The sequence below is a fragment of the Coffea arabica genome, chromosome 8e (assembly GCF_036785885.1).
Source record: "Coffea arabica cultivar ET-39 chromosome 8e, Coffea Arabica ET-39 HiFi, whole genome shotgun sequence".
NCBI classification, from domain to species: Eukaryota; Viridiplantae; Streptophyta; class Magnoliopsida; order Gentianales; family Rubiaceae; genus Coffea; species Coffea arabica.
Genome location: NC_092324.1, coordinates 47,273,582 through 47,286,488, shown reverse-complemented (window position 1 = coordinate 47,286,488; position 12,907 = coordinate 47,273,582). Strand labels below are relative to the sequence as shown.

Below are 12,907 nucleotides of genomic sequence, written 5' to 3'. Positions count from 1 at the left end.
TGTATAAACAACAATCCAAGAAGTGCATATATTATGTAGAAACTTGATGGAGCATACATATATTATGTACAAATCCATATTTTAATGATGAAAGGAATTTATGCATACAAAACTTGTTTACCTAGACAATAGCTACCAATAATCTTTACAAGTGCATTTCCCGTTACTAAAGCGGTGATAGAATTTTGGATCCCCCACCACTATCTCCCTGTCTGTCATTTCTGAAATTATTTTTGCAGCATTATGGCAATCTTCACAGATCCTAACGTTTTTCCTAACAAGAACGGGAGTTCCTACCGGTGTGGATAGTAAACCAGCACAAATTGCCAACCTTGCGCTGTGGTACATTGTAGAATGTGCTCTTCTTCTGATTAGATCCGGTGGCTTGAACTTCAACACTCCACAAACATGCGGGTCATCACCTATCTTTCTTGAAATGATATCTAATGCGTCATAAATCATGCTGGCCTCAGCATGCGAACAATCATTATTGGTGATTTGGAGAGCTTTCCCATTATACTCGATCAAACTGCATGCAGTGGTCCTCCTTAACCCTTGGCTCTGCATGGAACATCTTATGCGCTCTACATCTGCCCATCTCCTTAGTTCAGCATACATGTTAGAAAGCAACACGTAACAGCCAGTATTATCGTGTTCCAATGACAAAATACGGTCTGCGACAAGTTCAGCAAGTTCTATGTTTCTGTGGTATCGACTTGCAGACAGAAGAGATCCCCATATCCTTGCAGTTGGGACCAATGGCATTTCATCTATAAAATGTTTGGCTAGGTCAATGTTACCACTGCGTCCTAGAAGATCTACCATACATCCATAGTGCTCTATTCCAGGATCAATATTATACTCTTTTTTCATTGAACTAAAATAATTCTGGCCTTCATCCACCATGCCACAAATACTGCAAGATGCTAGAAGTGAAACAAATGTGCTCCCATTGGGTTTGATGCCCTCTGCCATCATATCAGAGAATAATCGAACTGAAATTTCTCCAAATCCATGAATACCATAGGCCAGAATGATCGTGTTCCAGGAAATGACATCCTTATACACTATGCAGTTAAAAACAAGCTGTGCAGCCTGGATATCACCACATTTTGCATACATGTAAATCAAGGCATTACAAATGAAAATACTTGAACCAAATCCCAACTTTATGATGTTAGCATGTATTTGCTGGCCCTCCTTTGGTAAGGCAATTTCAGCGTAGGCAGGTAGGATATTCACAAATGTGATCTCATCTGGGTGAAGATGTTCACTGCACATATCCTGGAAAACATGTAATGCTCCTTTTTCATTACCACTCTGTACGTAGGCCGCGATTCTTGCATTCCATGATATCAGATTAGTCTCCTTCATTTGAACAAACATAGAATCTGCTAAATTCAGGCAACCACACTTCCCATACATGTCAAGTAGTGCAGTCTCTAATACTACATGAGGAAACATTCCTTTTCTAATGGCAAAACCATGCATAGACTTACCCTGCACGAGAGCTCTCATTCTTGCACAGGATGGCAGTAGGTTTATCAATGTCACTGCATTAGGGTCCAAATTGTCACTCTCTAGCATTCTCTCGAAGCAAGAAAAAGATCTTACGGGTTCATCATTAAGACCATATGCTCCTATAATAGCATTCCAAACAGCTACACTTCTTTGAGAGACCCTATTAAACAATCTGTCAGAGTACTCTACCAGTCCACATTTACCATACATGTCAATAAGTGACGTTTCGATCATGGGATCTGAATCCAGTTGTCTCCTGATTACTTGGCAATGGACTTCCTTTCCCTTCAACAAACAACCATAAAGAGAACAAGCACCAAGAATGCTGATCACAGAGAATCTGTCACAACTTATCCGTGCTGCCTGCATATCGCGGAAACAAGTCAACGAGCTCAAACAGTCGCCCGATGCAACATACCCACTGATCATAGAATTCCAAGATACCGCGTCTTTAACCAGCATATCTGCAAATATTTTCTCGGACTGCTCTATGCAGCCGAGCTTTGAATACATAATAACAAGGGAATTGCAAACGTAAAGATCTTTATCGAACCCCATCTTAATTACCCTGGAATGAATCCTCTGTCCATCAACCAAAGAAAATAACCCAACACACGCCTTAATTACGAAAGGAAAAGTGTATTTATCTGACCCAACTCCTTCCCACTCCATCCTGTAATACAAATCAATGGCTTCTTGATAGAACCCGTTATCTGTTAATCCCCTTATCAAAACATTCCAAATAAACGTGCTTGGTCTAGTGATTTCTTCAAACACATGGAGCGCATTTTCAAAACAACCCGAGTCTACACAACTCAGTAATCTCCTACGTTGTTCAAGTGAGGATTTCATGCCTCTAGTCATGTTCGGGGAATCGCCGGTTGAAATGGGACTCCTCACGTTGATGCCAACGTCAAGGTTTTCAATAATCTTTCCAGCTTTGCGTCTTCCTGGCAAGAAATCCTTATCTGTAACAGTACTAGGCTTGGAAGAGCAACTGAAACAAAGGGCTGTAGCCATTTTTGAAACGCTTGAGCCCAAAATTGCAAACCCCTTTACTAAACTGCTAACTTACACACGTAAAGTGGGCCGATAATTTCAGGAGATGCAGAATTATTGCTGCTGCCATCGCATTCAAGATTCCGTATGCATATCTTACTCTCTATTTTATTTGACGCAGGAAGTTGGATAGAGCGTAATCAAAAGCGAAAGAGTCAACAGAATTGATGGGGGCCTTTATATTTTTCCACAATCCGAAACTAACACTGGAAATTTGTCAAACACATTTTTTTTTTGCATGTTTCAATGAAAATGACTGATGTCATTGAATATTGAATGATTGACGATATACTAATCGTCTCTTTGATCTGTTGACTTCGTCTAACAGCGACTAAGAGTTCCAGATTCCCGACAAATTGCGCAATCAGATATATATTTATTTTAGAACCCAAATTCCAAAATTCTATTTTGTTTATTTATTTTTCAATTTTTATTTTATTTTCATGGGGTGTTGAGTTTTTAAATTAGTAGAACATATGACATGGCTCTCTACTGGGCTAATTACTCAGAATATATCCATCGGAACAATAATGTTATTCTAACAGGGTACAAGTACAAAACTATTGGTGCCGAAAAAAAAAAATTCACTTCTACTTCTATTGTTTTATGTTTAACTACCCGTTGTCATATATACTTCTACTTCTATTCTTTTAAAAATTCACGGTGAAATTATAATTTATTGGTATATTTTATTTAGATAAATAAAAAATACTCCCTCCGTCCCAATATTAGAGACGTTTATAGGGAATGCAACCTTTTATGTACAGTGGTATCATTATTGACAGCCAAGCCTTTGTTCCAAATTTGCCCCGTCGCAAGTACAATGGTCAGCTGCACTTTGTGTTTTTTCATGGAGTAATGATTTCGTGGGTCCCATCTTAACCAAAAGCATCCCTTTGAATGTTAGAGACACGCCCTATTATTGGCCTTATAAAGTGAGAGTTAGTCTCACGTACTCCTCTTGCTTCTCCAAATGGATAATAAATAGCAGGTCCCACCAAATTTATTTGGATTTTCTAGCACATGCACTATGAGGGCAAGGACGGAACGTTAGAAGGAAAATAGTGTAGGGTGACTCTAATTTTGGGACAATGAAAAAGGTGAAACATGACATTAACAATGGGATGGAGGGAGTAGTAAAAAGTATAACGTGAAGTTTATAATGGAAAACTCCACTAGCCAAAGGCTAAAGCTTATCTAAGTGCTCTAGAAGACGTTGCCGTGAAGAATTGGAAAAACCAACCAACTCATGAGTGAGTATTTGAACATAGCATCTGCAAACCAGAATATGTAACGTTAGATAAAGAACAAGTACTCGGCATTAATTATTTTTGTGTTGCTTGTCATCCACATTACTTAAGATCTAAAGAACCTTGCATTAAACATTTTGATGACAGATTAGATGCACATAATTAATTGGTGAATCATATTCCCTGGTTGTTACCACTTACAAGTGATTAGATGGTTGGTAAGATGTCTGTTCATGGGATTTCCCCCTCCTAATTAATCCCCATTTTAGTCGCTTCTACTTTCTTCTAGTATTGTAGCCTAAATGGAGTGACACTAAAAAGACCAACATTTGGATTTGTTTCATTTGGTCAATAATTAGGTACATATAAAACTTGTGACCTTCGACCCCAACTCCAAACAAAATTCCCTGAAGAAAAGAGGTGAGTAGCCTTGAGTTCCCCTTCATTGAAATGTAATTACCACTTTCTTCATCATCCACTACCAAGTGAATCTTGGCTGCTCATAGAAAAATAATTGCATAAACGTTGAAAAAATATATATATATGTATACATATATATATTTTTTGAAGTCTTGAAAAGGAAAAAGAAAGGTGGTCCAAAAGCATCTGAAAAGCCACTTTTGAAAACTGGCTTTTGTCAACTCAGAAATAAGAGAAAAACTAGTAGTAGTTTCAAGAACGCCTCAAAAACGTTTTAACCTCAGAATGTATTTTGAACCAAGAATGAATAAGTCCTTAATGACATATACATATGTTGATACACACAGAGATAAAATTGTAGTGACATAAACAGTGGCGGAGCCAGAAAAAATTTTCAATAGGGGCAAAAGTAACACTAAAATTTTTTACCTACTTTTTTTTTTAGTTTTTTAAGTAAAAAAATATTCACCTACAAGTTAAAATGAAAAACTTTTTTTGAACTTATTCAAATGGAATTTTGTGACCCACAAAACCTTTTAGAATATTAGTTCATGAACCAATTTAAATGACCACGTAATTCTTTCACTTATTTCATAAAAAAACTCCGAAGACACACTTGAAATTATATCAAAATTCTATGAATATTGTAGGAATTTAAGGGGAGTCCGTGCCCCCACCTTAAATCTGCCACCGGACATAAACACACTGGTTTATATTTCATCCTGTCTAATGTTAGGAGGCAAGGTAATCCGTCCATTATCTTTTGCTCCCATGTAATTAAATGAAACAAGTAAGGGTAATATCAAACATTTCAAATTGAGTTTTTAGGTGGTTTTATATATATTGTTTGGAGCACATGGCCTCTACAAATATGAGGCATAGTGGCTTGGGCAAAAAGGGAACCATAGTTGTGTTTTTGTTGTTGATGAATATGTTGGTGGTGGAAAAGAAAAAAAAAAAAAAAAGAAGACGGAAGCGCCAACTCTGGTCATATAATCATAAATACCATGGTGAAGAGACAAGACCGCCGTTCAACAAGGGGCCGATATTGTTGTGCTGGTCTTATGGACAATGCGAAGACTTAAGAGGTGAGGTTGTTGTCAGATAATGATGGACGGTGTGGAAGGTTAGAGACAAGGAAGAAGAGCAGATGAGCAGCAGGGGCATTTGCATTTCTTGCTAAAATCCTGGCTGGAGAGTTGGGGAACAATTGACAGTGGAGGGAAGATAGACGAAGGGGATAACTACTGGAAAATGGTGGCTTATAGTTGGACCGGAAAGGCTGTTAGGTGGGGTGGGGGAAGAGTTGAATGAAGCTCGCAGGGGGTTGCACTACTAAACTATTATCCTAGCATTGCTAAATTTTTTTTTTTTTTTTTATGTAAATTTGCACTGTGTTCAAATGAACAAAACCATTCCGAGACAATTTCATTGACAGCTTTCTGTGCCCAGTTCCCTATGCAATGAGAATATGGCCAAACCACATGGCATCCAAATGCAATAAACCAGCCAGAAAAAATAAATAGATGGTCTTTTTTTTTGAAAAAAAATAAATATATTTTTTCCATGATAAATGTTGTTACTCATTAGCGGTCAGCATTTCACTCAGGTCCTAGTCACAGCCAGAAATCTTTGCCATATAAAAAGAGAGAAGTTACTGAAGTGAAAAAGATTTACATATATTGTAGCTACGAAACATCAAGCACAGATTCACCACTTGTAACAAAGTAACAATTCCAAAATGGAAACATAGGAAAAGGGTAAAGGAATCTCAAAGATTCATAACCTGGATACATATGTGTAAGTTGTGTACTGAAGATGAGCACCCCATCATGTGCAAGTGCAACACACCTACGAAACCTCACCATTTGGTATATCAGCATATGCTCTAGATTCTTGATCCCTACCCACCATCATGATCCCACAACCCAAAAGGGAATCAAGAAATCCACCAACCTCCTCCAAGTAATTTTGAATCCCTACCTCTTCAATCGTTTTTCTCCCAAAACAGCCACAACACATTGCATATTTACAATGGTAGAGAAAGAACTAAGCAAACACCTTAGAAAAGTATGCTTCACTAGGAGCGGAGTTACGTGAAAAAAATGTATTATACTGATTTAATATATATGAAATAAAAAAATAATTAAAAAACGTGTTCACGAGAAACGTAAAATATTTTTTTAAGCAAAAAACCACAATCGAAACAAGGTAGAATACCTAAATATGTTTTAGGGTGTTATTGGGGTGTGTTTAAGGGGTAGACGGTTGTCAAAGGAAAATCAACAAAAAGACGGCATTTGCAATTTTGAGTAAATTAGTCCAGCCTGCCTGCCTGCTGCACTAGATCAACAATATATGAAAGTGATTTATCTCTAGGCAGAATAAGTCCACCACCTAAACATTGATGAATTACTTGGTGATGAAGACCACAGTGACATCCCTTCAGCATATATCTCAATCCTCATCCAGACACCTAAAATATTTCTTGACAATGACCATTTCTCGTGTACTAGCAGAAGGCCAAAATGCCCAAGAACCACACGATAATTGCCAGCAACAAATTAACGTGCGAGAATGTGACCAAATAATCTTCAACCAACAAAGACAGACAGTAGCATTATATCCATTAGATGGAATTCCAATAAAAAAAAAAAAGGCATTAAACCATCTTCACTGACGATTTTGACCCATTCAATTTCTGAAAAAAAACCCCAAAATTAATAGTAAATTATAAAACAACCCCCACTAATCACCCCAACCTTACTTTCCACTCCCTCTACCAATCATCTCCTTGTTCCCAACGATAGAAGCCATCCTCTGCAACATCAACTGCTCCTTGAAATTGTTGATGAAAACATCACATTTAGCATCAAACCCGTCGTCACCTTCAGTCGACTTGGTACCCGTCTCTCGCACAGTCGCCGGACGGCGAGCCTCCACAATGTCCTCCTCCTTCAAGTGCTTAAACGCAGACTCCATACTCGCTGACTTCTTCATCTGTGTCGGTAGCCTCGCCGGCACATCACCGGCGATCGGCTTAGTATCTGGCTTTGACCTGCCAACATGACCCCGCCCTTTGAGCTGACTGTACACTTCATCCAAGGTCTGTACTTCTTCGTCCTCAACGTTTTCCTCGTTGGTTTGCTCAAAATCCGAACGGTTTCCATTTTCCTCGTGCCCTTGCTCAAAATGGAAGCGGCTTCCGTTTTCTTCAGCATTCTCCTCGTGGGTTTGCTGAAAAACGAAATGGGTTCCAGTTCCCTGCTCATTTTCTTCGTGGGATTGTTGAAAAAAGTAATGGGTCTGATTTTCTTGAACTCGTTCGACGAACAGCGCTGGCTTCTCTTGACGGGTTTGTTCAAAAATGTATTGGGAGTGAGATTCTCCAAGGTTTTGTGGTTGATGGGCTTGTTCAAAAATGTACTGGGAGTGAGACTCTCCGAGGTTTTGGGGTTGATGGGTTCGTTCGAAACCGTAATGGGTGTCTGAATCTGGGGTGGTTTTGAAATGGTTTGCAATTGAACTAGAATCATGGGATCTGTAGTGGTAGAAATTTATGGACCTCAAACGCTGGAGAACAGATGGTGATCTAGCAAGCTTGGGTTGTTGAGGATGAAGATCATTTTGGGAGTTTTGCTGGTGCTGATGGTTGTGGTGCTGTTTCTGGTTGGCTAAAGTCGAAATAATTGCAATGGTACCAATCATAAGATTGAGGAGAACAAAGAGAACAGCAGGAGTAAACCAGCTGTTCATGGATGCCCAGATCGAAGGTATAGTGATTGACACAGATTCCTCAAACATCGTGCAACTTTTGTTCTTCAGAAATGGAGAAAAAAAACAGTAGAGTAAAGAGGGTTGAGTGGGAGGGAGAGTGCCAAGATTTTGTATAGTGGAATGCAGGGTTGGAAAGAGAGCAGCAAAGATAAAAGCAAGAGAGGAGAACAGGAGAGAGAGAGAGGGAGGTGTGAGTGGTGGGCTGCTTAAGGGGGTTTTATAATTAATTTTTTTTTTTTTGAAGTGCAGGAGACAATTATTTCATTTTAGGGGCCTGATCTTTCTGAATAATTTAATTTGATGGGTTGTTTGTTTGTGATTTTTTAATTTGGAGTATCTTAGGGGTTGAATCGTGGATGAAGACGTGTCAAGAGATTCAAGACAAGGAGGTGGAGGATGTGGAAGAAATGGACAGAATAGATGAGGTGGGAAAACAGTAAATGAGAGGTTCTTGTTGGATTGGATTTAAGAAATACTGAAGAAGAAGAAGAGGGCATCAACTGATTTAAAGAGATAAAAGACGACGCCGTGCTGACACTGGCCTGCAGTACAGCAGCAGCAGCAGTAGTAGTACTGACTGTTCATTGCTGGACTGCCTGAACATGGACTCGACTGGATGGTCTGGCAAATACAGAAAGAAAGCTGATTATTAGATCTTTGTTTAACATAAAACTGAAAATGGTAAATGGTTTTAGTTTTTAGATATTAATACTACTGCTATTATGACATGTCTTATGTTTGTTCATGTACTTTACTTTTGTGGAGTGTTGGGTTCGGAAGTTTTTTTTAGAAACTAGTGGAGAGATTTGTCTATAGATTCCTGCGTTGAGAAAAAAGTACCTTCTAAGGCACTGAACAAGTGCTGCTTTTATCTGGTTCAGTTTGTCTATTTGTCTAATTAAGAGTGTGTTAGTTGGTCTGCTTTCATCTGGTTTAATTTGTCTAATTGTCTAATTAAGATCGATTGGTGACCACCTATTTAGTGATGGAGAAAAAATTGCTTGCTTTAGTTTATAGCTCCTTTTTTTGGGTTGTTGAGGGTGTAGGATAATTAAAGCTCTTCTTTTTGATTTCATTGACTGGAGATAATGGACTGTGTATAATCAGCATTTATTAGTAATTATTATTATTGTGGACTTTTATAGTTGTTGTTATCTTTTCTGCTTTTCTATTGTATATCATCATGACCTCAGTTGTGTACAAAAAGAAGAAGACATGTACAACCGCCGACAAAATTTTAGCATTATTTTAGCATATTCTCAAATTTTTTTCCACAACAACATATAAACTCAAGTTCCTTACAAGACTTGCAGATTCACCAATCACCGGGCTGACTAATTGAATCTCCGGTCCGTTCGTTGGCAAGTCAACGATTTAATTGCTTAAACGATTCAATTAAGGATCCAGTTCGGCTCAATTGCTGATTCATCAAATTGATCGATTAAACTGTCAGACCGAACTGTGTTTAATAACACTGCATTGTACTAATCGGTTCTCATTTCTCCCAATTTACTAAATTAATTATCTTGTTTATTTGTTTATATATATTACCTTCAATTTGTTCTTGCAGATGCCATCATTGAATTCTTCATGCCAGAGCAGCTGTAACCGTTTTGGTTTTGTGGTTCCCAAAATGATTTAGCCTGGAAGCTGTCAAATATAAAAATGGCAAATGGAGGATCTTCTGAGTTCTGACTGATTTCCTTGCAGGATTCCCGATTAAAGGCCAGCAAACCAAATTGACCCAAAAATATTGACGCCAACTCAGATGCATTAAAATATGAATCAAAACCAGTGTGAACTCTGGACACTAGACCACGAGGAAAGATGGATAAAAGGAAAAAAAAAAAAAAGAAAAAACTTGAGATATTTAAATTTGATGATTTGGTTGTAGAGATGGCAAATTTTGCAAATTGCAAGTCGTCTACCATGATTTTGACCACACCCCCTTTGTGTCTGTATCTGCATCAGTAATTGACAGAATTAGTAGGTTCTAACAAGGCACATATAAATCGTTTAATCTCCATATTGGGATAAAAAGTTTGTACAACTAGTGTGTTTCTTGAAGAAAATAAACAAAAGAAGCAAGAGAAGGATATAACAGATGTCTTTTGAAGACCTTCTTAGCCCAACAATGTATACACTGCTGAAGGTTACTTCTTTACAGTTGGTTTTAAGCCAAGACTAAACCAGAAGCAGAAGTCAGAAGTGAATGAAAGAGTAGTTTTTGACTAATACTTAGAAAACAGGCCTTACCGCATGCATGTTTTCCATGTCTTCAAAAAGCTTTGCATTTATATTACTCCCAAGACTTTAAGATATCTCAAAATCCTAATCAGACGCTGGTAGATGATATTAGTGTTGGCGAAAGTTTTCGGGTTTTGCGGATGTATACTGCTATAACTTTTGATCCATGCGTGCGTTTCAATTTCTTAGGTTTTGAGAGCAGCTGTGCAAGGTACTTTCCTTTATTTTATTTGTACATTTTTTTTGGGGGGGCGGTTGGAAATAGGGGTGCCAATGGGTCGGGTTTAGACCCGGATCCAATAAATTTTTCCGGATGTCGGTTGAAAAATAATTCCGATATCCGAACCCAGATCCAAACCGGTTTACTCTAACAAAAAAATGGGTCAGATACGGAATATAGGATTTCGCCCAGTATTCGACCCAGATCAAAACAATATATTAATAATTATAAAATATAAATATTTTAAAATACATTCTTTTACCAAATTAACAATTTAGTAATGATTTTGTAATTTGATTTATGGTTAGTTTTGGATTGACTATTGCGAGTTATTTGTGATTTAGGTTTTTAATTTGATTTGTTTAAGTTTTGAGATTGAATTTGTAATTGGTTTTGGATTTAATTTTGAAAAATTTAAAATTGAACCTTTTAGACCCAATTCCAGAACTCTAGGATCAAGATCCATCTAGTTTACAGGTCGGATTCGAGTCTACTACATTAAAACGGGTCCAGGTCCGGAATTTTTAATTTCGACCCGAACCTGACCCATTGACACCCCTAGTTGGAAAGCAACTATTGCCTAATTACGAAGAAACAAGTCTATAATGAAAGGTTTAAAGCTAACAATGACCTAACAATATTGAAAAAAAAAAGACAAAATAATTCGATGATTATCAATGATTAAGTTTTTAAAACGAGAAAGGAATGATTTTTTCTTTGTTTAGATCATTTTCTTAATCAAAGGTAGTAAAATTTTATTTTATTTTTTGGTCAATATAACACTATTTGTTGACCCTACGTCTATTCTTACACCTTAAAGATGATCTAAACCATTGTAATTTCCATTTTCGTGCCATTAATTATTGAAAAGACAGTTAATTAGCGAAAAACATAAAAATTCATGCTTATGAATAAGAAAACTATTAAATCAACAAATAAAATATTAATTATTTCCTGTAGTGCAGTTTTTAGAAAATAATGATAAAATTTTACTATCTGACAATACAAAATGGTTTCTGATTAAATTTAAATAAGTTTAATCAGCTCCTGCATATTTTATTTTTTCCCATAGCGCCTCATCGGCTACAAAACAAAAGGCGCCAATATTTTGCCTATCGGAAACCCAATTTTTCTGGTTGTGCGTTAAAGGGCTAAATCTAGCGGTTACACTTAGAACATTTTTCTTATTACTACGGTCCAACCCAAAACTACGACTCAAAATGTGATAAAAGAATTACAGGCCGACCAGAGTGGCCTTTCCCTATCCATATCCATACCCATTTACAAGCGGCTTGGAGCCTGATCTAGAATGGGCTTGATAGGGTCAAAAAAACAGTGATGGACGAATGTGATCTTGGCATCTGGATAGAGTGAGCCCACAATATTTCTACATTTGAAAACAAACCAAGTGAGCAGCACTTTTCGTTTGCATAGGTTGAATATCTGTTTTTTTTTTTTTTTGAGGGTTGAATATCTGTTTGCATAGGTTGAAATATCTGTTTCAAATCAATTGAGCAACATTTTTATGAGTTTCCATATTGAATTTAAGTATTTCATTAGAATTAGGGTTAATTACATCAACTCTCCTCGTGGTTTGACCAAACTATCAATTAAGCCCTGAAGTTTGGTCCTCAAAGTCAATAAATCTCTAACAAAGAACCCTCTTCCATTAGTGAATCGTAAGTGTCTAGTTGTGAATTCACTTAGGGTGCGTTTGATAAAACCGAAATTTGAAAACTAAAGTCTAAAATTTGAAATTTGAAATCTGAATCTATTAAATTATTGAATTGTTAAATATTAAATTTAATATATTTGGATGCATATCACATTAAGTGATAAGTGAATAGTTTATTACTTAATTTTGGGAGCAAATTTTGCCTAGAAAATTCAGCGCCACTTAATTAATTTAGATGTTCAATTTTTTGTTATTAAATAATCTGAATATGTTAAAATCTGAATTCATTAAGTTTAAGTGCTGAATTTGGTTATTAAACAGGGCCTAAGTTAATAAAAAGTACACATTGAATGTCCCAAAATGTCAATACAAATAATTCATTGCACAACTAGATAAAAGCTGCTTGGACACTTTGCAAGTTTTCGTCGTCCTCCAAGGTGCTCCTCCACACGTGACTTTCTATTTGGTGGAAGAGATGGTCACCGTTATTTGCTCATTTCTTTAGCTCTGTTCTTTCTTTCCAGCTGCATTACTTTCTCATAACTCCTTTTTGCTATCTTCTTAATCTACTTGCTTTCAGTCCCACAACTCCCTGCACTTTATTGCTTTTGCCTATTATATTATTGATAATGATACCAGCTGAAGTTTTTTCCTCTTTCCCCTTGTATAAAAAAATTGCTGACCATCGTCGTGCTTGCTACTGGTAATCTTTTGTCTGTGGCTTTCTTCTGCATTCTT

At 37.0% G+C, this 12,907-nt stretch overlaps 2 protein-coding genes across 2 annotated transcripts; both read right to left on the bottom strand.

Annotated features, from left to right (window-relative positions):
• Positions 1-2,911, bottom strand: LOC113704955 (pentatricopeptide repeat-containing protein At4g35130, chloroplastic-like). The gene has a single exon (XM_027226819.2). It carries the CDS (start codon positions 2,539-2,541, stop codon positions 133-135), a length of 2,409 nt encoding a protein of 802 aa, XP_027082620.2. The 5' UTR covers positions 2,542-2,911; the 3' UTR covers positions 1-132.
• Positions 2,912-7,013: 4,102 nt separating this feature from the next.
• On the bottom strand, positions 7,014-8,054 carry LOC113704954 (uncharacterized). Its single transcript, XM_027226817.1, has one exon. It carries the CDS (start codon positions 8,052-8,054, stop codon positions 7,014-7,016), a length of 1,041 nt encoding a protein of 346 aa, XP_027082618.1.
• Between the last annotated feature and the right edge of the window lie 4,853 nt (positions 8,055-12,907).